The sequence below is a fragment of the Nicotiana attenuata genome, unplaced genomic scaffold (assembly GCF_001879085.1).
Source record: "Nicotiana attenuata strain UT unplaced genomic scaffold, NIATTr2, whole genome shotgun sequence".
NCBI lineage: Eukaryota > Viridiplantae > Streptophyta > Magnoliopsida > Solanales > Solanaceae > Nicotiana > Nicotiana attenuata.
Genome location: NW_017670407.1, coordinates 597,527 through 622,940, shown reverse-complemented (window position 1 = coordinate 622,940; position 25,414 = coordinate 597,527). Strand labels below are relative to the sequence as shown.

The following is a 25,414-nucleotide window of genomic DNA, read 5'->3' as shown; positions in this document are numbered from 1 at the left end:
CTTACAAACAGGCTACTATCTCAGCACAACCATTTCACAAGTTGGTTGCAAAGTACTATGACCCCTTCTGGATTTCCAAGAGGGTAGGACCAATTGCGTACACACTCTTGTTCCCATCATCAGTGAAAATACACCCTACAATTCATGTGTCCTTACTGAAGAAATGCTATCAGTTGCCTACTCAAATTGTCTACCCCCTAGCACTGATATTGCTAGCCCACATTGCCCAAACCCAGAAACTATAATGCAGAGAAGAATTGTAAAAAAGAGAAACAAGGTTGTCGCTCAAGGCCTGATTAAATGGGAGGAATTGCCAGCTGATTGTGCCACTTGGGAATTCCTGACTGTACTGCAGATTCGATTTCTTCACTTTGATCTCTGTGGTCAAGGATCTTCTGCAGGAGGGAGTATTGATACACGAAATACAACCCAAATTCAGCAAGTTACAGTTGCAAGTTCAAGTTCCTAAAATCAGTTAATTAGCTAGAGTGCCACGTCAGTTGAAGTTAGTTGTGGCAGTTTGTTAGGATAACAAATTCTATTAAACAAATTGTACACATTCATTCGTATAAAAACATTGTATCATACATGGAAATGAATAAGAAGATGTTACAATTTTCCTAAACTTTCTTCTCTCTCAAATTCTCTCAATTTCACAATCTTCTTCATCGCCATTACCGAAATTCTCGAGTTTCTCCGCTAAACTCCTGAGTTAGTTGCTCGATCCTCGAATTCTTCAGCAATTCAGCTATCAAAAGTTTACAAATCTTAGTAAGACTTGTGTATTAAAATAAGATCCATGACTATTTCGTTACAAATTTCTTAAGCAGGTAAAAGACTTGAACACCAACATGGAAGTATCCAATTTCTGCAAATCTCCCTGCAAATAAGTGGCGGGAAACCTAAGTAAAGCCATTATTGCCAAAACTAACGCGCGTTATTCTTGGAGCGAGCGAGCATTTGAAACTTGTTTTTCCCATACTACTTTCCCTTTTTCTTTTCCACTTTTCCCTTTCAATTTTATCGAGAAATAAAAGGCAATCAGCCCCATTTCTTTTTGTCATTCTTTGCTCTTTTTAGTCTTTATTTTTGGAGACTAGTTACGACTGTCCCTGCCACCCTTTGGTTCTTCCATATCTGTCTCTTTCTTTTTCCAGTTCAGAACACCCACACCCCAATATCTCACCCCCTAGTTCATACACCCACTTTGTCAGTATATATATAGTTGTATGTATACTTTGCTTGGGCAAGAGCTGTATAAGAAAGAAATTCAGATACAGAGAGTTAGAGGTGTACATGCTCAAAGATTCAAACTTTCCTTTTGTGTCTTCCACATAAGAGCTTCGAAGATCCACCTTAGTCTTGAACCTCTCAGGTGTTTTCTGGGGCAAGAAAAGACTCCATTTTCTTTAAAGGGTCTTTGAGTATTCAGTCTTTGCTAATGGTAGCTACGTGGGAATCCAGTCAGGTAAAGAATTGGCCTTTTAACTTTTTCTGTCTAGGTAATTTGGCACCATATTATGTCCTTGCACAATTTTTGAACTGTGCTTTCATCTGAAACCAGTAGAAAAATTGCTGCAACTTCTAATGCAACAGCAGTTATTGGTAATGAGATAGTGGAAATAATTAGCAAGTTCCAATTTTGGTTCTTGGAATGTGCTAAGATGATCTGTTTATTTACAGAAGTTAGAGCACAAAGATTGGATTTTGGGCATACCCATTTGAAAATGTCTTGGATTCAACATAGAGAAGGTGGTGTCTTTGCATATTCCCCTCATCTATCTCCCCCATCTCATTCTTCATTTGGTCCAACTTCTAATCTTCACAAAGAACCAGGCCATTCATCCTCTTCTGGCAACAAAATTAGTCCAGCTGTTCTTATCATTATAGTCATATTAGCTGTTATCTTTTTCATATCAGGTCTTCTCCACTTGCTTGTTAGATTTCTTATCAAGAAACCTTCTTCTTCAGCCTCACCACAGACTAATAGAAGCCTTGAAATTTCTAGCTCTGAGGCTCTGCAAAGACAGTTGCAGCAACTTTTCCATCAACATGACTCTGGTCTAGATCAAGCGTTTATTGATGCATTACCTGTCTTTGTTTACAAAGAGGTTATGGGTCCTAAAGAACCCTTTGATTGTGCTGTTTGTTTGTGTGAATTCTCTGATAAGGACAAGTTGAGGTTACTGCCAACTTGCAGCCATGCTTTCCATATCAATTGTATAGATACTTGGCTCCTAACAAACTCAACGTGCCCACTATGTCGAGGAACCCTTTTTGACCCCAGATTCTTATCGGAGAGTCCAATCTCTGATCTTGATGACCCTAAAGAAGATGACGGATGTCATGTCAATAGAGATCATGGGTTATCTGCTGCTCAGAAAACAATTGAAATAGAGGAAATTGCAGTTGATAAAGCAACCGTTCCTGTTAGACTTGGTAAGTTTAGAAAATTGAATGTTGGGGCAGAGGAGGGAGAGGGAGAGACTAGTAGTAGTAACTTGGATGCAAGGAGATGCTATTCATTGGGCTCATATCAGTATGTAGTTGGTGAGTTTAATCTTAAGGTAGACTTGAGCAATGAGCAAAATGCATGCAATGTGAAGCTTGCCAAGTTGCATGAACGCTGTGCCAATTTATCAACTGAAACGGATGGGGAGGGGAAAAGGATAAGTATTGGAACGAAGACTGATAGCTACTCTTTTTCCAAGATTTGGCTTTGGTCGAAGAAGGGAAAATTTGCAAGTTCTTCAGAATGCCAAATGGGGAATCCACCTCCTAATATTGACTTACCATGGTTGGCAAAAACAGAAAGCAATTAACGGACATTCTGATTCGCTTCTCCTTGTTGATCTTTCTGTTATCTGATGGCATAGAGGTTAGTCCTTAGTTTGGAATTCTCTGAGATGCTGTATGAACAAAGTGCTAACGTGGTAACAAGCTCGACAGTACAGTTGATGGCTTTTGTTTTATTTTTTGTCTCTTTGAAGTCCTACAAAATATAGTTCATGTGTTATCTATTGATTCTTGAAATGCTATTACTCTATTTTACACGACTCACATGACATTGGTTTGTTTGCTGCATCCTGATAATTTCAGCTGTCAAATTTACTTCATAACAATGTAGTTGAGAAGCATTCATATGGTAATAAGTTTGAGGTGCTATCTAACCCATGAGAGCTAGGATCAGAGTTGATGTACAATATCATTGTCGGTGTTATGAACAACCTTTAAAAATGACCAGAATTGGAATATAGCCCATTTAGAAGTATGCTGTCCTGAACCACAAAAAGGTCATATTCCAAAACTATGAGGAAAATACAACGGTCAGAAACAGACGCTTGGTCTGTTGTTCTCCAATCAAGATTCTGTAATCTACTATTTCGTTTTACCTTTCTTTTCTGAACACAGTGAGTGTCAGAGAAGTGAAACTCCACTAGGTTATCTTGATTCCTAGAAAATAAAAGATTCTCTTGTTTTTCCTGAAGCATCTTGATATATTTGTGGTCTTCAGTTTCTTTTTCTTGTTTTTCATTGGATGAAAGGGGCATGGGGTAGGGGTGTTTGACCACAATCTTTTGTGTTGAGACAGTGGTGGGATCCAAAGCAGTGGGATTACCTTTGCTGAAAATCAGTGGCATCACTTATGGGTTATTTCACTTTATTGAAATATGACCTAGTTAGAAACCATCGTGCTATTTGTTTTTAAATTCCAGTAGTTGTGCTGCTAAGTAACATTAATCAGTGTTCCCTTTCCATATGTAGTTAAAGCAAATGGATTCTTGTCTCCTTATGTGCTTTTGGGCAATTTTCACTTCATGAGTTGCTTTTGGGGTGATGTTAGGTCCAAAATCCATCTTTTAGCTTCTAAACACTTGTAGTGTAACTCGCAAAGATAATTAATTTATGGAAATTATTCATAATCAATGCAATTAGTAACTTGAAAATTAAGGCAGTAGCCGTGTTCCTTAGGTTAATTTGCACCAATTGTGTAAAAATGCATTCAAAATTTCAAGAATAATCTTCCACCCTGCCCGCCAACTATCCCTACTGAGTGGTTTTGAAGAAATATACCACTTTAACATGATAATGGGAAAAACATAAAAGATACAAGAAGACACAAATTTTTTATTTGTTTACAGAAGGTAGCATACTCCCACAGGAAAAACACAAATCAAACCTGTCTTGTTGCAGTTAGTTCAAGAATGAGCTCGTTCAATGCTTGCCAGGATGATCCCCCTTCTTTGACTGCATTAATGGAAGCTTCCCCAATCTCCTTCACTTTCTTCCTTGCCTCTTTACCTTTGTCTCCTTCCATCAATTCCCTTATCGGCTTTACCAAACCTTCCCACTTCACGAACCCTTTGACTGACCCATCGCATGTCTCGACCCTTAGTGCAATCTTGATTTCCTCCACTACCATCCTTGCATTTAAGTGTTGCTCCGCCATCATTGGCCATGCTAGTATTGGCACCTTTGCACATATGCTCTCTATCACCGAGTTCCAGCCGCAATGGCTTAGAAAACCTTGAACACTCCCGTGGCTCAGAACTTCTCTCTGATCAACCCACTCTGTCACCACCAATCCCTTGTTTTTCACTCTGTTTTCAAATCCATCATTGACTTCTGCTAGATTTCTTCTGACTACCCACAAAAAGTTCACTTCCGATTTCTCCAATCCAATTGTAATTTCCTTGTATTGTTCAAAAAATACTTGCGCTTGGGTGCCAAATGCCACGTACAAAACTGATTTTCCCTGTTCTAGCATTCCGTCAAGCCATTTGATGTATGAAGGTTTCTCTAAGCTTTCCGATTGTGCTTTTTGTGGCTCGATCGCTGCACAAAATGGTCCAACGCAGACTGCTCTTGGACTATATTTACTATTAAAGTGGTCCACATAAATAGACTCAAGCTGGTAGAAATTGTTAATAAGTAGAGCATAGCTTTTAGAGTTGGCAATGCTTTGCTCAACAGCAAACTCAAAAAAGAGACCCTTGGGTTCACGCTCTCTGAAGGGTGAATCAAAGTCATTTCTTGTGAGCTTAATCCATGGGAAATCAGGGACTGCAAAAGGCTCATCATCGGACGGACAATTCTGTCCGAAGAAGTCCACTGGAGGAACGAGACATTGACATGGAAAAAGTGCTAATTCCATAATAAGAGAGTCTTGGTATACCAAATTTGTTTGCAGAGTCTAAAGTCCATCCGAGGAATCCATCAGTGATCATGAAAGTAACTGACGGAAGAGATTCTAAGGCCTTTTCGAAATTGGGTTTCATGAATTTGGTGGCGGTGGCCAAGTGTGGAAAAAGGGACATGGATGGGAGTTTATCAGTACTCTCCACACCTGGGGGAATTCCTTGTATGTTTTCAGGAAAAGGGATGTCGATGATATTTATGTTTGTGTCGGAAAGGGAATTGGCGAAGAAAGGACGATTTGCAGGAGTAGTGAAGATGGTGATTGAAATTTTGCGAAGGAGTAGAAGGCGAGCAAGATCGAACATAGGAATAGTATGGCCTTTGGACATGAAAGGGAATAGAACAACGTGAATAGAAAAAGCCATTTCTCTACACTTTCTTGCCTGCTCTTGAGCTTCTTGATGTTTGATTGTTAAATAGGGATGGCAAATGGGGCGGGGCAGGGTAGGGCGGGGCAGGCAAGCCTTGACCCGTTAAAATTTTGACCCGCCCTGCCCCGCCCCGTTTAGCCTTTTGTCAGAATTTTGCCCTGCCCCGTCCCGCCCTATTAAGCCCTGCCCCGTTTAGACTATTTTTTTTTCATTTTTTTCTCTTTATTTTTTATTTTGCAGTATGCCTTTAATTTCTTTTACCTTTTCAACTTTCTATTTAAATATTTAAAATTGATATGTCAATAAAACTTGTTTGTGCATATTGATTGAATAAATGTAAATATTTTATTAATATTATATAATTTATCAAAGACTAAATTTTTCCTTATATTAATGTTCCACTCCAAATAATAACTAATAGTTTAAATTACTTCTGGAACGGTTAGTTTCCTTTAGTTATCATACTTCTTCTTAAGTTAGTGAACTGTAAAATTGCATGACGAAGCATCACTTCCATTAATTTCCTCTATTTTTTTTTTTTAAAATACAACATCAGTTTATTAGTTTCACTACAATAATAAGCACACCATAATTTTTTTTATGCAATGTCTTAGTTTAACAATATTAGGATAATCAAGCGTGCGCATAATCTGAAGTTCTCTGTTGTTGTATCTCCTATCCCGTAAGACTTTCTTTATAGCAACAGATTCACGAGTTATACTACAACTGTAAATTACTTGCTCCAACCAATGTATAAATTTTTATCATTATTCGCTAGCATAAAGTAGAATCGTTAATAAACAATTTGATATTTTATAAAACTATTATATTTGCAATTATGCTACTAGTTAACAAATGTTAGCAAGCAAACAAAACAAGTTTTTAATTTAAAAAAGAAAACAAAACGACAAGAATATTTTGAGGCACCAAATATGTTGAGGCTAAAATAGCAAGAGAAGTAAGCACACACAAGTGAGTTTGAGCTAAAATCCTGCCCTACCCCTGCCCTGCCCTATTTACTATTTTCTGAAAATGTGTTTTGCCCCGCCCTGCCCCATTAAGGTTTTGCCCTGCCCCGCCCCGCCCCATTTTCCATCCCTATTGTTAAAGCCAATTTCTCTACGTACTTTCTGCCACTTCGATTTAAATATTGGGCACAGTCCCTTCCCATCAGCTTAGTATTAAAATAAGTTATCTACAGTTATATATATATATATATATATATATGTATATATATTTCTCCCCCTCGAATAGATTCTTTTTTTTTTGTTGTTGTTTCCAAGGAAATGTTGTTACGTTGTTTTGAAGGGTGCATTAATCCATTGAATCCGATACCAACGAGTATCAACCCCCAAAACTACGTTCTCTTTCAGGTCTTTCAACCAATCGATACTACCTGAAGAGTCGCTTTTGCTAAAACTCGAGCAGTTTCTTGAAAACTCGCTTCAGATATGAAACTGTGTATCGAGAGCAAGGGCGAATCCAGTGCATTAGGTACGGGTTCCCATAAACCCAGTGTCACACCTCCTTTTTTTTACCCAAAACGGGGTATAAGGGAGTTTTTCCAATTTAAGTGACATAAATTGAAATGAGATTTTTTTATTTTATTTAGAGTCGCCACTTGGGATATTTATTATTGTGTCCCAAGTCACCTGTTTATATTAAATCCCAAATCGAGGAAATCGACTTCATTTAAAAGTCTGCGAAATCAGAAAAACTAGGTAAGAAATTCTGTTAACCCGGGAGAAGGTGTTAGGCATTCCCGGGTTCCGTGGTTCTGGCACGGTCGCTTAACTATTAATAATTGTCCTAATTATCTGATTAATTACAAGTTTAAAACCTATTGTGCATTTTTACCTTTTAAACCGCTTTTAATTATTTATGGAGTTATTTTGGAACAAGTCACGATTGTCGTACACTTGTTTGTTTGGAACACATTGCAAACCACGCTACATGAAATGCACCCGCGATTCGCGATATGTTTATTTTATTATTATTCAAAGTTGTTATGATCGAGTCACATGAAATGCACACCCGATTTGGAAATTTTGCATCATAACTATGTCACGGGAGCCGTACCCATAGTCACGATGATTTATTATCACGCCTAAAGCAAAGCTACGATGTTTAGATTTTTCTAAGCTAATTTGATTGTTGTAAAATTTCATGGCAAACGTATAAGGATAAAATTCAATTACTTTTGGGCATAGTCTAGCATTAATGACTAGGGGCCTAAAATATAAGAAAAAGGGCCCAATTGGCTATTTGGTAAAGCTGACCCAGTCGCGATTCTTAAATGACTGGGCCTATTGTAGTTCTGTTTTTAGCCATAAAAGGGAAATAGCCCAGCATGCACTGGTTAAGCCCAATTTCGGTTCACACATAAGTAAAAATCAGAGAAATTATTTAAGTTTTAAAATTAACTACACTACTGTGATTTCCAACACTTTAAGTAAAAATTTGGAATTTTTGTTTAAAGTTCAAAGAAGTGAGCCCATAGCCGGGGTCAAGCTATTGGGCTTAGTACCCAGACCCAAGCTGCCTAGGTCCAGACTTGTTCAGGTAATTCCCAGGTTGGGCCAAGTTACAAGTCTGACTTCGTATAGCCTTCATTCGGACTATTCTGAGACAACGAGCTGTATTCATAACAATGGACTATTGACATGATACTCTAAATGCAACTATTAATCACAACAATCAACTTAAAAATTATTACAATATACTCCAAATGTCAGTTTACTAGTAAACAATCCCTAAATTTAATTACAACACAATCTTAGATACAACTGTACGTCTAAAGAGAAACTTTTAAAAAAAAATATTTCACATGGTTTCAAGCTTTCATTTGTTGCAAGCCCCTTCAGTAAGCTTTAGCTTGCAAAAACCAGCTACAAAGCTGTTTTTGCAAGTCAGCATTGGTTCCAGCTCTGAGATTTTCCTTCTTTTTTTATTTTCTATTACAACTCACATACAATCAGAAACAAATGAAAGTCTCATTATAATGGAAACCCATTTAGCATTGTATAACAATAGGGTAATAAGCAGCAGCTAGTATCAACTAAGTGATCAAATCCGTTTAACTTAGGAGGCATGATTTATACACAAAGCATGACCAGAAGTCATATTACAAGAAAAGGGATGGAATTTCGGAGGAGCACCATTTATTGAACAAAACCAAAGTGAATTTGAGACAAGTATAGAGACTATAGGCAGAAACAGGAGACATGTCTTTAATCAAACACCATATTTTCATTTATGAATCATGCATGATTTTAGATAAGGAATTACATAACAGCAACAAGGATCAAAGTGAGGCAAAAATGAAAGCTCTAATTGAAGCTATGAAGTGGACAACCAGCAGAAACAAACAACAGCAAGAATCAACCCAGAAAATCAGGAACAAACCCACTTGGATCCCCCAGAATCAGAATAAATGACACTAGAGTGAAACAACCTAGAAAACTCTAGCCAAAAACTAATTTTAGAGTAAGAAAGTTGCATGAATTTTTTTTCTTTTCTCTTTTCTGTATGTTCAGAGAACTTTTTAGGTGAAAATGGGCTAATGAGTCTCTGTCCAGAATGAGGGAAGGTCTATCCTTTTATAGGGTATACAAAAACAGCATAAAAGAGAATATTCTACCCTAAATTCCCTAAATGTCAGATAGTACAACATCTTTTAACAGTTGTCTATCCTTTTTTAGCCCAATTTCAGCATTTTTATGCTAAAAATGGGGACAGCTGTACAATGCTAGAACATTATGATATTTTACTCATTGTAAATTCCAATTTTACCCTTTTAAGTTCTGATTATTTTAATTTTAACCAATCTGACCTAAATTCTGATTACAAAACCCTTGTGGAACCTCCTAGAACAATCTAGAAGATTCCAGCAATGAACTTCCTAATATTGTTTTCAATTGCACCCCTAGAAGCTTTGATTATCAGTTAAAACTTAAAATTACCTGGACTTTAAAATATGCTAACTCATCGTTCTCGTTGAGAACGATTGATTACCATATGTTTTGAACTAAATCGAGTCTGGAAAAACCCGAAGAAACTCGAAAAAAGAGGGAAAAAAGAATTAGGGTTCTGTTTTTTCCTAGATCTGGGATTCGAGGAAATTGAAGGGGATTTTTGGGAAATCACTGGTAGGATAGTGGTGAAGGAAGGTTGAGGATCGTTTGTGTGGGATTTTGGGATTTTTCCAAATGGTTTAGGGTTTGGGGTAAAATCTCAGATTTGAGATTGGAGGATTTTGATGGGGTTTTTGGTGAAACGGTTGGTGGATTAAGGTTTGAGGGAGGCTAAGGATCATCTGATACGAATTTGGGATAGTTTGGAAGTGGTCGCCGCCGTAGGGCGATTTCCGGGCGGCGGAATACGGCGGAGACAGTGAGGGGTGAGAGGGCGGCTAGGTTTTGGTCTTTGGGGTTGAGAGAGACGAAGAGTGAAGTGAGTTTTAGGGTTTGGGGGGGAGGGGGTCTTCAGACAGTTTTAAGGGAAATGGTCGATCAGTTTCGAGCCGTTGGATAAAAAGAATCCAACGGCTATGATTAAAAGACAGGGAATACGTCGTCGTTTAGGTTAGTTGGGTTTGGACCGAGTATGGGGAGATCTGGGCTTGGGCTAAATAGGTTGAATTTGTGACTGGGCCACCGATTTGGCTCTTTGGGTGGCCCAAAAGATCAAAGACCCAATTTCTTTTCCATTTTTCCTTTTTTCTTGTTTTCCTGTTTTTCCTTTAATTTTAAAATTCTAATTAAATTAATTAAGTCCTAAATTAAATCCTAAGTTAATCTAACTCATAAAATCAGACTAATTATCTATTTATAATATTTACAAAATCAGTGAATCCTAAATTAATGAAGAGGAAATTACTAATCTAATGTCAAAAGCTAAAATGTAGAAATGAGCAATATTTTTGTGAATTTTATTTTAATAAAGCAATTAATTAATTAATTAATTAATCCTAAAATATGAACACAAAACCTAATATGCAATGCATGAAACTTTTGACATTTTTGGGGCATTTTTTCATGATTTTAACAAAATTAAACGTGCACAAAAATGCAAACAATAAATAAAATCCTACAAAATTGAAAATAATTTGGAAAAAATCTATTTTCTTTAATTTTGTAGGAGTATTTCTAATAGGGCAAAAATCACATGCTCACACCCAGTAACTTTCGTCTAGCTCCTGTATTCGTATTAAAAAATTAATTAAATATATAAGACTATTTAGCTTGAAAGTCAGTCAGTTAATCTAGTTATTATTGTATATTAACTTGAGATTTCTCCGGGAACCCACAAACTTAAAATCCTGGATCCGCCTCTGATTGAGAGATGCTCTTGTTATTTCCAATAAGACAATTCGGTAACAGATCGCTTCTTCCAAAGAGTGCCCCATCCATCCATATATATATATATATATATATATATATATATATATATACACACACACACTTTTGCTGAAATGCAATTATTTATTACTGCATGATCAGATCGCTAGCATTCTTTTGGGAACGGTTTGTAGCTTTGCAACTGGTTTTTTCTCTTGTCTAAACCCAGAAAGAAAAAAAAAAGGAAAAAAAGAAGCATGGGCTTGATCAGCAAAGCTCTATTATATTGATAAGACATGCAGTTATTAAAATTAAAATATACTTATGTCTCTGCCTTGAATATTACCAACTAAATGCTCAAACTATAACCAAGCAGTAGAAATTCATGCAAAAAGTTACTTTAGAAAAAGTAAATCTAAGACTTTAAAGAAGACCTAATGTTTTTTTTTTGGTAAACTGGATATATTAATATATTAAAGGCGTTCCTCACAAAATGACATCATTAGTAAGGGAATGTGAGTTCCCTTGAGTAGTAGCATTAACAAAAAATGTATAAATATTACAAACCTTGATTTTCTTTTTAAAAAACAGTTCCTAAGATGTCTGCCCACACTGCTTCATTAGCAAACATCGGAGGAACTGCCAAAAACTGTGTTCTTTCAAAGCTTCCCTTCTTAGCTCCTTCCTTCGCGAGGAGATCCGCCACTTGGTTCTGTTCCATGTATCTATGCCCTATGGCCGGATTCCTCACTTGCTCCATCATTGGCCTGCAATCATAGATTATGGGATTGTGAGTTGAGTTACCATTTCTTATCATGTTTATTACCTCTGTGGAGTCTGTATCTATCACTAGGGGAGAAAGCATATGAACAATAGCAATTCTTAAGCCCTACTACAGAGCTTGAGCTCAGCTCTAATGCTATTTGTGTGGGGTATCCCTTTCATGTAGTCCATAACCCACCTCTCTTTGTTTCTAAAGACACCACCTATTCCCGTTGCCCAGTTGAAGCACAAGCAGCCCCATCAATGTTAAGCTTGAGAGTCCCAGCCTCTGGTGGTTGCCACTTGAGGTGGAGGGTAACTTTTTCAGGAATTAGTATAACGATCCGACCGGTCGTTTAGAGCATTTGTACTTCGCTCAGTAGTTTACGGGTATGAGTAGCTCCGTATGATGTATTATGACTTATGTGAATCGTCGATTTTAGTTTTCAGGTCATTTGGAATTTGAGTTGGAAGAATGATTCTCAACTAGGAAGCTTCAAATTGAAAGAGTTGGCCAAGTTTGACTTTTTAGTATCTGACCTTGGATTGGAGTTTTAAGGGTTCCGGTAGGTCTGGATGGTTATTTTGGACTCGGGCATATGTCCTGATTTGCATTTGGATATATCTAGAAGGTTTCGCCACAAATTGGCGAAAGTTGGAATTTGAAGGTTTGGAAAGTTCATAAGTTTGAGCAGAAGTTGACTTTGAGGATATCAGATTCGGATTTTGGTTCCGGGAATTGGAATTGCATCGTTATTTTATTTAGGACTTGTGTACAAAATTTGGGTCCATTCTGGGTTGAATTGTTATGTTTCGGCACGAGTTTTGAAAGTTGAAAAGTTCAAAGTTCATTAAGTTTGATTTAAGGTGCGATCCATCGTTTCGATGTTGTTATGCGTGATTGAGGCCTCGATTAGGTCCGTGTCATGTTATTGGACTTGTTGGTATATTCGGACGGAGTCCCGAGGGGCTCGGGAGAGTTTTGGATAAGGTTCGGATCATTTGTTGCATGTTGCATTGCTGAAGGAGCTGCTGGTTCGGGTGTGATCGCACCTCCGGCTAGTTTTGCGCAGGTGTGATGGTCGCAGAAGTGACAAGGCAATCGCAGAAGCGTGAAGAGGGAGCTGGGCGAGAGGATCATAGTTGTGGGTGCTTGAGCACACTTGCGCGACGCAGATGCGGTTCATTGTGCGCAGAAGTGGGTAGGAGATCGCAGAAGCGATGGCTGCTGGTTCAGGGATTCTTCGCAAAAGCGAAATATTTACCGCAGAAGCGGGGGTCGCAGGTGTGACGATTTGATCGCACATGCAGAATTTGCTGGGCAGATTCTTTATATTTTGAGGTTTTGGTTCTTTTATCATATTTTGAGATTGGGGGTTCGGATTGAGATGATTTTTGGAGCGATTTTCATCACAAGGATTGGGGTAAGTGTTCTACACTCGGTTTTGATTATATTTCATGAATCTATCTTCGTTTTTGGTAATTGGATTGTGAATTTTAAAGAGAAATTAGGGGTTTTAGCCTAATGTTTCATAGAGTGAATTTTTGAATTTTGAATATCGATTCGGAGTCGGATTTGGGTGAAAATAGTATGGTTGGACTCGTATTGAATAGGTTATCGGATTTTGTGAGTTCGTCGGGCTCCGAGGTACGGGCTCGAGTTGGACTTTTGGGATGATTTTGGGCTTTTGATTAAAAATTTGACCTTATCAATTTAGTTTGGTTCCTTTGGCATTGTTTGATGTATTTGAGTTGCATTTGGCTAGTTTCGAGCCGTTCGGAGGTTGGTACGCGCGGAATGACATTTTTGAAGCATCGCTTGGCTTTCTCGGTATTGAAATTGGCTTTTTCGAGGTAAGTAACACTTCTAAACTTGGTATTGAGGGTATGAACCCTGAACATATGTGTTATGCGTTTGGTGTTGAGGTGACGCACATGCTAGGTGACGGGCGTGTGGGCGTGCACCGTGTGAATTTCCAATCCGTTATTTCTGTAGTACTGTGTAGTTACCTGATCTTATTTGTAACCATGAAATCTCTACGTGCTAGAGCCATTGAGCCGTGATTCATGTTAGAAACCATATCTAGGCTACATGGTCATTCTGTTGAGACCCACCAAGGCCATTTCTGCTTTTGAGTTGTTTGCTTGCATTACAATTTCATACTCAATCATGTTCATTCATTTCATATCATATCTCAGTCTCTGTTGCTATTCATTGACACATCATATCATCATTTTTGGGCTAGTTTCATATATTGTGAGCCCGAGAGACTGGAGAGATTGATGACTGAGTGAGGCCGAGGGCCTGATTATGAGTGATATTATTGGATCGGGCTGCACGCCGCAGCATGTTATATTGATTTATGCCTGGATCTTGCTTATTATGGCGCTTGGGTTGAAGGAGCCCCTACGGAGTTCGTACACACCCCTAGTGAGCGCGAATGATTTATATTTGAGGGATGGATCTTCCCTGGACATGGATCTTGTCGAAGCATTTATATTTGGGGATAGATCTTCCCCGGCTGCATTGGCCTTATACAGTACTGAGTGACTGACTGTCAGTTGCTACGTATATATTCGAGATGGATCTTCCCTGGGCTGGATTGGCCATATATGGTACTAAGTGACTGAGCATGTCGAGTGGTTGAGCATGATAAATGAAAAGTGTGAGATAGTGAGATTGAGTACTCTGAGAGTGTGAGTACATGATTTCATCTCTGAGAAAATTGCATTTGACATGCACACTTGGCATACAAGCATAGAGATGCATTTTCCTCATGCTGTACAATATCACGACATTCATGACTTCTCACACATATTGACATATAGGAATATAGATGCATTTTCCTCATGTCCTTTTGAAAATGAAATATTTACCCGTTGATAGCTTTTTGGGAAAAATTACAGTTTTCAAACTTACTCATATTTTTGGCGATTTCGGTAAAAGATTTGGGTTTTCACTAATAAAGTTAAAAAAAAACTTATTTTTCCGGAACTGTGAAAGAGTTGAGCATTTTATTTCTGATTACTTCTTTTAGCATTATTATTATGTTATGAACTGTTGTTGGCTATTGGTGTTGGACTCCGACCTCTATTCCATCTCGTCACTACTTTCATCCTAAGGTTAGGTTTGTTACTTATTGAGTACATGGGGTCGGTTGTACTCATACTACACTTCTGCACCTTGCGTGCAAATATTGTATGCTGATGTTGCTATGATCGACGGGAGCTGGAAATTGAAGACGTACATGCGCTCCGGATGTAGCTACCTCTTGTTCATGGTAGCCTTAGATGTATGAAAATCTGTTTATGTACATTTCGAACAGATGATGTATTTATTTTGCACCAGCTTTGTAAATTCTAATCTTGCTCATGATTTGTACTACCAGTCCTTGGGGAATGTATAAGATTTAGAAATTTTTGTTTTACTTAATTGTCTTATTAAATTTCATTGGAATTGGATAGTGTTAATTGGCTTACCTAGCGGATTGGGTTAGGTGCCATCACGACCAGTTGGATTTTGGGTCGTAACAAGTTGGTATCAAAGCTCTAGGTTCTACAAGTCATGAGCAAGTGTCTAGTAGAGTCTTGCGGATCAGTATGATGACTTCCATACCTATCTTCGAGAGGCTATAGGACATTTAGGATATACTTCCCATCTTTCTTTCCTTATAGTGCGACATTGATTCAGTTTGAAGTGTAACTCCTTGAATTCCTTCCACGCATTTGTATGCGCATGTGAGCACTCGGTATCAACTGTGCATTGACGGCTTGTGATTCCATGGATGAGGTGCGTGTTGTGATTTCAGTGTTCTGATAATGGGCCGATTTGGAGGACTTGAGGACGGGTTTTCACTGTAGCTTGAGCACATGATTTCGGTTGTGTGAGCACGTGCTTTTGGACTTATAAGTCCGGTAGTGTACCTATTAGTGGAATTCATGGATCGATGAGTGGTTAGATGGCTATATGATGAGTATGATGTGACTGCGGGATGTGTTCGGATGGTTGGAAGGTGTTGAGAAGAGTTTGCTTGAGATGTAAAAGGACCATTGGGTATTTGATTTCTGTCTTGATGTGATGTATAGTCTTGTGTCATGAGTGTATTGAAGGATCTTTCATGTTGCTTAATTGTGGGACGAATTAGATTCTCATGGGGTTGCTGATGGGTTCGTACTCATAAAGATTAAGTGATTGCGTAGTAGTTGTGGTTGTGAAAGGGTATAAAGAGATGTCAGTTTGAGGCTAAGCAGGTGGGTTATAACTTATAACTTGCAAGGTACTCTACGGATATATGATTTTTAGGATGTTGTGTGGAGGCTTTCTTATCTACCTGTGGGCTATATGTGTTGCAAATTGAGTCTGGACCGCTTGTGGAAGTTAGCTTGACTGTTACAAGGGTGAATGCGAGATTTGTAGATAATTTGAAGTATTAGAGGGTTTGAGTTACAAGAGTTCATGAATGATTTAGTTGAATCTCACTGCGGTATTATGACAGTAATAGAGTATGGGAATTGTGAGTTATTGTGTGTTTTGATCTATGTCTTTGGGCCAAGTGGGGGAGTCTGCTATCGATGATTTGATTGCATGGTTATGTGTTGTATCAGTTTCAGTCTGAGACATACTTGTGGATCGGTTATGACTTGCAGAGTCTGGTTTTGAGGATGACTTAAACAAGGAACTTCTGGGTGTATGATGGACTACGCTTTATGTGTATATAGAGATCATGGAACGATTTAAGTTTGTAGGCGTAATGTGCATGGAGTAAAGGTTCACTCGGTCGTTCAGAGGCGTGGGTTACTTTTTAGGGTGTTTTTTGCTAATGTGGCATAAGTCTTTCGGCCCGTTTGGTCGGTGTAATTGAGATTGGAGCAGAATGGACGACTCTCGAGAGGGTTCTAATGGGTTCAAAATTTATATGTAGCAATTGAGAATTTTGCGGATTTGTATATGGCTAGAATCTGAGATTTAAGTTGGATGGTGTCGAGACTTGTGGCATTTCTATATCATTATGGATTCTACATTTCAGCATCAGGCGGGTGAATGAAATGATTTTGATTCGCAGAAGGTCTCTTTAGAGTGAGAGTCTCGGTTGTGGCACTTTTGGGGTGCTTAAGAAGGGATACGATTTATGGGCCTTAGGGCCGTGTGGTTTTATGCTAGGGTCTCGTCTGGTGAGTTTTGGTTGAGGATTGTGGTATTACGAGCGAGGAGAGGTATCGACTTGAAGGCAATTCAGAAGAAACTCGGAGGAAACAGGACAACTTAGAAGTAGGTTCGATCTATATGGTAATGGATATGATCGGTTCTTTGGGTACTTATGATGTGGTCAGTCTCTAAAGGTGTTTCATGGTAATGCTCTTGGGTTTCGGTGACCTGCGTGGCTTGGTTGAGTTAGATAGATTTTGTTCTGATGGTTTGGTTATGTGCAAATGGATTTCGAAGAGTTCTCGATGGTTACTACCACAGTTCGAGGTGTATATTTCCTACTGGCATAAGGAACATGACGCATATTTGAATTTTCTCCTAGATGAGATCAAATGAAAGGTTTCTGACTGATCGGGTATGTATTCTACTTGGGACTCAAAGTTGATTATGAGATTCTTATACTCTTTTCATATGATGGCATGATTGATGCGGTGTGTTGAATGGGATTAATTTGCGTGTGCAAGTTCACGGGTCAGATTTGAAGGGAAGGTCATGAATTCTTAGGCAACATAGACGGTTTCAGATGACTAGGTGAATGATATTACTATTTGGTATTGCTTGAGGAGAGTGTACATTTCAGAAGGCGCATTGTGTTTTAACTTACGGATGCTTCATTGGTATTGCGGTGCTCGTCTAGTTGATTGACTGTTAATATTTAGATTTTGCTATGTGGCATGGAAGAACTATAGATGTATTTCCTCATGGGATGATTGTGTGTGAGAGATGTGTTAGACATTCGGGCGGGGGAGTTGGGATCAGATATGGTGATTCGTGTGTTCTATGGATTTGGAGACTGAGAGTTCTTAGAAGCAGATTGTTTCATAGTTGTGGACTGTGAAGTTATGGCCAAAGCTATCCAGATGATAGTATGTGTTATGACTCAGTCATTGTGGACTTTCGGAGGGTTATTATCTATTTGTGGATGACCAGAGTTGATTCAGGGCTCATTGGTAGCCCAATAAGGATGTGTATTCTACACCGGATCCGATTGATTGACTCCCTACTGCTGTTGTTGAGGGGTGTGCCATTCAGTTACAGTTGAGCTTATTTTTTCTGATATGTTCTATGATTTACCCTTCTATGCTACGAGAAGTTGTGATTCGTTGGTTATATGCACACATGGTGCGGTTCTATTGGGGCCTTATAGCGGAATTTGAGAGAGATAGGTATTTGGGTAATGCATGATTGATTGCACATTGGTTATGTTCTTTCGGGTTTGTGTGGCATTGTGTTATTTGCTTCTCCGTGGTTATGGTCATTCACCTTGGGTACTTGATGTCGGATTGCACGTGGTTATTGATTTTGAGCAGAGTGGCTGGAGGTATTTCATATGGACCAGTGTTTGGATGGGGTCGCGTATTGCAGCGGGGTTATATGGAGATATGGTCCTTTGTGTTAGGTTCGTGTGTTGTGGTTTTACCGTGTGTGATGGATTTTTAGCATTTCGGTTGTGGTGGTACTTGTTAAGCTTGCGGGACGGTTCTCTCATTGGAGTCTTTTTTTTTGTTTGAGTACGTTTAGATTGTTGTGTATGGGTGCACGGATTGCACGGTTTGTGGCTCTGAGTAGTATTGTGGCGGCGAGTCAGTAGAGTAACTTGTATTTGATAAGATGAGGTCGTCGGATCTAGAATTGGTGCTATCGAAATTTATTGCGGTATATTTGAAAGTATAATATCGCGGATCGGCTTAGAAAGTTGCTATAGTTTTTTTGTTGAAGGAGAGGGAGCTCCATGACTATTTGATCTGATAAGTGTTTACGAATTCCTACATGTTTCTTTTATCATCCGCAGTGTATGAAGGTTTTAGGACGAGGTTTTGTTTGATATAAGGTTTATTACCAGTACCGGGTTTATTTCTAAATTGCTACGGCGATTAGAAATTATTACTGTGAGTATTTGAGTTATGTGGTATAAGGTGTGATTGTGTCTTGGGTTATGGTTATTACTTAATGCATGTTGTTCAGACTTACAAAATGTGTGGATACGAGATTCAGGTCTTATAAGAAATTCCGAATGCTAGAAATTGGATTCTGTGGTTCATGAACTAAGGTTGAAGTAATGATTTTCAGTTATGTTGTGTCGTCAGGCTTATATGGATTAGGGTGACGTGGGATCACCCTAGGGTATGTGCATGGTATGGTTACACGATGATCTGACGGCTCAGAAATAACTCCGGGCACGTTTGAGGACGAACTTATGTTTAAGTGGGGGAGGATGTAACGATCCAACCGGTCGTTTAGAGCATTTGCACTTTGCTCGGTAGTTTACGGCATGATTAGCTCCGTATGATGTATTATGACTTATGTAAATCGTCGGTTATGGTTTCAAGTCATTCGTATTTTGATTTGGTAGAATGATTCTCAACTAGGAAGCTTTAAATTGGAAGAGTTGGCCAAGTTTGAATTTTTAATATCTGACCTTGGATAGGAGTTTTGAGAGTTCCAGTAGGTCCGGATGGTGATTTTATACTCGGGCGTATGCCGGATTTGCATTTGGATGTTTCTAGAAGGTTTCAGCACAAATTGGCGAAAGTTGGAAATTTGAAGGTTTGAAAAGTTCATAAGTTTGACTGGAAGTTGACTTTGAGGATATCGGATTCAGATTTTGGTTCCGAGAATTGGAATAGCTTTGTTATGTTATTTGGGACTTGCGTGCAAAATTTGGGTCCATTCCGGGTTGAATTGTTATGTTTCGGCGCGAGTTTTGGAAGTTGAAAAGTTCAAAGTTTATTAAGTTCAATTTGAGGTGCGATTCACCGTTTCGATGTTGTTATGCATGATTTGAGGCCTCGAGTAGGTCCGTGTCATATTATTAGACTTGTTGGTATATTCGGACGGGGTCCCGAGGGGCTCGGGTGAGTTTCGGACAAGGCTCGGATCATTTATCGCATGTTGCATTGCTGAAGGAGGTGCTGATTCTGATGTGGTCACACCTGCGGCTGGTTTTGCGCAGGTGCGATGGTCGCAGAAGCGTGAAGAGGGATCTGGGCGTGAGGATCGCAGGTGCGGGTGCTTGAGCGCACCTGCGCAATCGCAGATGCGGTTCATTATGTGCAGGAGCGCGATCGCAGAAGCGGGTAGGAGATCGCAGAAGCGATGACTGCTGGTTCAGGGGTTCTTCGCAAAAGAGAAATGTTTACCGCAGAAGCGGGGGTCGCAGGTGCGACGATTTGATCGCAAATGCGGAATTCGGTGAGCAGATTCTTTATATTTCGAGGTTTTGGTTCTTTTTATCATATTTTGGGATTGGGGGCTCGGATTGAGACGATTTTTGGAGCGATTTTCATCACAAGGATTGGCGCAAGTGTTCTACACTTGGTTTCGATTATATTTCATGAATCTATTTTAGTTTTTGGTAATTGGATTGTGAATTTTAAAGAGAAATTGGGGGTTTTAGCCTAATGTTTCATAGAGTGAATTTTTGAGTTTTGAACATCGATTCGGAGTCAGATTTGGTTGAAAATAATGTGGTTGGACTCGTGATTGAACGGGTTGTCGGATTTTGTGAGTTTCATCGGGTTCCAAGGTGCGAGTTCGAGTTGGACTTTTGGGATGATTTTGGACTGTTAATTAAAGATTTGACCTTTATTGATTGGGTTTGGTTTCTTTGGCATTGTTTGATGTATTTGAGTTGCTTTTTAGCTAGTTTCGAGCCGTTCGGAGGTTGGTACGCGCGGAATGAAATTTTTGGAGCATCGCTTGGCTTGTTCGGTATTGAAATTGGCTTCTTCGAGGTAAGCAACACTTCTAAACTTGGTGCTGAGGGTATGAACCCTGAACATACGTGTTATGTGTTTGGGATTGACGTGACGCACATGCTAGGTGACGGACATGTGAGCGTGCACCGTGTGAATTTCGACTCTGTTATTTCTGTAGTATTGTGTAGTTACTTGATCTTATCTGTAACCATGAAGTTGCTACGTGCTAGAGCCATTGAGCTACGATCCATGTTAGAAGCCATGTCTAGGCTACATGCTCATCCTATTGGAACCTACCGAGGTCATTTTTGCTGTTGAGTTATTTGCTTACATTGTAGTTTCATACTCGGGAGCTTTCATTCATTTCATAGCGTATCTCAATATCTGTTGCTATTCACTGGCACATCATATCATCATTTTTGGGCTAGTTTCATGACATTGTGAGCCCGAGACACTAGAGAGATTGATGACTGAGTGAGGCCGAGGGCCTGATTGTGAGTGATATTATGGGATCGGGCTGCACGCCATAGCATGTTATATTGATTTATGCTTGGATCTGGCTTATTATGGCGCTTGGGCTGAAGGTGCCCCTACGGAGTCCGTACACATCCCTAGTCAGTGCAAATGATTTATATTTGAGGGATGGATCTTCCCTGGACATGGATCTTGTTGAAGCATTTATATTTGTGGATAGATCTTCCCCGGCTGCATTGGCCTTATACAGTACTGAGTGACTGACTGTCAGTTGCTACGTATATATTCGAGATGGATCTTCCTTGGGCTGGATTGGCCATATATAGTACTGAGTGACTGAGCATGTCGAGTGGTTGAGCATGATAAATGGAAAGGGTGAGATAGTGAGATTGGGTACTCTGAGAGTGTGAGTACATGAGTTCATCTCTGAGATACATTGCATTTGACATGCACACTTGGCATACAAGCATAGAGATGCATTTTCCTCATGTCCTTCTGAAAATGCAATATTTACCCGTTGAAAGCTTTTTGGGAAAAATTACAGTTTTCAAACTTATATTTTTGGCGATTTCGGTAAAAGATTTGGGTTTTCACTAATAAAGTTAAAAAACATGCCTATTTTTCCGGAACTGTGAAAGAGTTGAGCATTTTACCTCTGATTACTTCTTTTAGCACTATTATTATGTTATGAACTGTTGTTGGCTATTGGTGTTGGAATCTGACCTCTATTCCAGCTCGTCACTACTTTCAGCCTAAGGTTAAGTTTGTTACTTATTGAGTACATGGGGTCGGTTGTACTCATACTACACTTCTGCATCTTGCGTACAGATGTTGGATGCTGATGTTGCTGTGATCGACGGGAGCTGGAAATTGAAGACATACCTGCGTTCCGGATGTAGCTACCTCCTGTTCATGATAGCCTTAGATGTATAAAAATCTGTTGATGTACGTTTCGAACAAATGATGTATTTATTTCGCACCAACTTTGTATATTCTTATCTTAGATGCTCATGATTTGTATTACCAGTCTTTGGGGAATGTATAAGATTCAGATATTTTCTTTTACTTAATTATCCTATTAAATTTAATTGGAATTGGATAATGTTAATTTGCTTACCTAACGGGTTGGATTAGGTGCCATTACGACCAGTTGAATTTTGGATCGTGACAATTAGTTTTTGACTAGCAGGTGCATTTTCTGGAAAGGGATGTCGGTGATATTTATGTTTGTGTCGGAAAGGGAATTGATGAAGAAAGGGAAAGGGCGATTTGCAGGAGTAGTGCAGATGGTGATTGAAATTTTGCGAATGAGTAGAAGGCGAGCAAGATCGAACATAGGAATAGTATGGCCTTTGGACATGAAAGGGAATAGAACAACATGAATAGAAGAAGCCATTTTTCTACACTCTTCTTGCCTGCTCTTGGGCTTCTTGATGTTTGATTGCTAAAGCCATTTCTCTATGCACTTTCTGCCACTTGGATCTTTCATTCAATTAAATATTGGGCACAGTCCCTACTTTCCCATCTACTTAGAATTAAAATAAGTTTACAATTATCCATATATACATTTTTGCTTAAATGCAATTATCTTAATACATGATGAGATTGTTAGCATTCTTTTGGGAGAGAAAACAAAGGAAAAAAGAAACACGGGGTTGATCAGCAAAGCTCTATTATACTGATAAGACATGCAGTTATTAGAATTGAATTATACTTATGTCTCTGCCTTGATCAAAGAATTGTCAACATACTACGTAGTTTCTGGCCTTTATTTGAAGAGATAAGTGGTCTACAAGGGTGTGATGATCTGATAGGTCATTTATAGTTTAACCCTCAATTCTGTGTTTCTAAATCTCGATTAGCTTCGTTTAGCTTTCCTCGATTTGCGCGCGTGTCTTTTTCCGGAATGTTTTTATGTGAAAAATTGACGAAAAATTGAAATCGTGCTTTAAAACTCATTTGAGTTAACTTTGGTCAACATTTTGAGCAAACGGACTCGGATTATTATTTTGACGATCCCGGTGGGTCCGTATCGTAATTTTATACTTGGGCGTATGCCCGGAGTCAAATTCGGAAGTCTCTAGCTTGAATTATCACCATTTGTTGAAAACTAGAAGTTTAAAGGTTTAATGAAATCCCAAGTTTGATCGTAGTTTGACTTTGTTGCTATCGGGTTCAGATCTTGGTTCCGGAATTTGGTATAAGTAAATTACAGCATTTATGACTTGTCTGCAAAATTTGGTGCAAAACGGAGTTGATTTGACATGATCCGGTTGTAAAATTGAAAGTTCTTAAGCTTCTTCGAAAATCTCATTTATTTTGGTGTCTGGTTCGTAGTTTTAGGTGTTATTTTGGTGTTTTGATCGCGCGAGCGAGTTCGTATAATATTTTTTGCACTTGTGTGCATATTTGGTTTGGAGCCCCGAGGGTTCGGGTGAGTTTCGGACGCGTTTCGGAGAGTTTAGGAGAGATCAGATTTTTGCTGGTGCTCAGGTGTCGCATTTGCAAGATATTGGTCGCATTTGCGACTTCATGCTTGCATTTGCGAAGAGCACAGTGGCCTGAAGAGTTCGCATTTGCGAATTCCCCATCGCATTTGCGATGATGGCCTGGCCTGAGAGTTGGTCGCAATTGCAATCACTAGGTCGCTTTTGCGCCATATCCAAGTTTGCATTTGCGAATAATTCATCACAAAGGCGATGAAAGTAGAGATGAGAGTCCTTCACAATTGCGATTGTTTTCTCGCATTTTCACGGTTCGCAATCGCAATTGCGACATCTGTGCCTGGACAAAACAGGGGAAAAACGGGAATTAGCTCATTTCTTTCAAACTCTCAATCCTAAACACCCTAAAGGCGATTTTCCCAAGAGATTTTCTTCCTAAATTCTTTGGTAAGTGACTCTAATCTATTTCTTTTTAATTACCTATTACATTTCATAAGTTTTTAACATCAAATTTAGGATTTTCATGGTAGAAATTAGGGATTTGGGTAGAACTAGGGATTTTTATAAATTTGGAATTTAGACCTCAAATTGAGGTCGGATTTCGAAATAAATTACATAACCGGGCTTGGGGATGAATGTGTATTCAGATTTTGGTCTGAATTTCGATTTTGACCAAGCGGGCATGGTGGTTGACTTTTGTTGATTTTTTCAATAATGATCTAAATTGAACCTCTTTCACTCATGTGTAGTTTCTAAAGCTTATGTTGGATTGTTTGAACGATATTTGGTTAGATTCAATTGGGTTGGGGGGGGGGGGATTTGAGAAGAAAGGCCACGGTTGAGCTTTAATTTGATTGTGGAGCAAGGTAAGTATTGTGGTTAACCTTGACTTGAGGGATTAGGACGTGTTTGCCTATTTGCTACGTGAATAACGTGTGGGTACAACGTATATGTGAGGTGACGAGTATTTATGCATTGTTGTGGGATAAAGCATGCGGGTGGAACTTGTTTCGTTGTGATTTGTTGCCTCTTTATTTATGATATGCATGCTTAGATTAGATTATTACTTATTTGATTATTCCTTCCATAATTATTGCTTTGTTGGTAATGGTTGAGTATTTTTGAAAGTTGAGATTTGGTATCTTGGAATCATATTGGACGCAAAGCATATTCTCCGCAGTATTTATCTCCCGAATTTATATTGTCTTTACTCATGGTAAGGCAGAGTGTTAAAGCGCGAAAGGTGATGCCGTGCCATTTCATTATCTCATTATTGATTAATACATAATGAGGACGAGAATTAAAGCACGAAGGGTGATGCTGCGCCATCTACATCATTTATTCATTGTTACATGATGAGATTGAGAGTAAAAGCCCGAAGGGTGATGCCGTGCCATCTATATCAATTATTCATTGTTACATGGGCAAGTCGAGAGTAAAGAACGAAGGGTAATGCCGTGCCATTTCATTTTTAGTTATGTCATCATTTCATGGTAGTGATGAGAATAAAAGCATGAAGGGTGATGCCATGCCATCTTCATACCGTATGTTTATTTGTCCTCATTGGTTGATGGTTTATTTGGCTATCTTGTGTTGTCATGCCTGTTATATTTATTGTATCTTTTCCCTCTTCGCATGTCTCCTTTCAATTGTACATGGTTAAATCTCTGTTTTGTTGCTGTTGTACATATTTACATGTTTGTACATGTTTAATTACGTGAGTGTCCTGTCATAACCTTGTCACTATCTCGTCGAGGTTAGGCTCGACACCTATCGAGTACATTGGGTCGGTTGTACTCATACTACGCTTCTGCACTTCTTGTGCAGATTTTGGTATTGGTCTTAGTGGTGCGTCAGCTTGGATTATCGCATACGGAGATTTGAGGTAGATCTGCTGACGTCCGCAGACCTTGGAGTCCCC

General features: G+C 39.0%; 1 protein-coding gene and 1 pseudogene across 1 annotated transcript; one reads left to right on the top strand and one right to left on the bottom strand.

The window, feature by feature from the left end:
• The first annotated feature begins 652 nt into the window (after positions 1-652).
• On the top strand, positions 653-3,056 carry LOC109238997 (RING-H2 finger protein ATL46-like). The gene has a single exon (XM_019405492.1). The coding sequence runs from the start codon at positions 1,665-1,667 to the stop codon at positions 2,820-2,822; it is 1,158 nt and encodes a 385-aa protein (XP_019261037.1). The 5' UTR covers positions 653-1,664; the 3' UTR covers positions 2,823-3,056.
• A 904-nt stretch (positions 3,057-3,960) lies between these two features.
• Positions 3,961-5,610, bottom strand: LOC109238996 (annotated as a pseudogene).
• Positions 5,611-25,414: the final 19,804 nt, after the last annotated feature.

Coding starts and splice junctions, on each gene's coding strand:
- LOC109238997 (XM_019405492.1), top strand. CDS start 1,665: ATGATCTGTTTATTTACAGAAGTTAGAGCACAAAGATTGGATTTTGGG.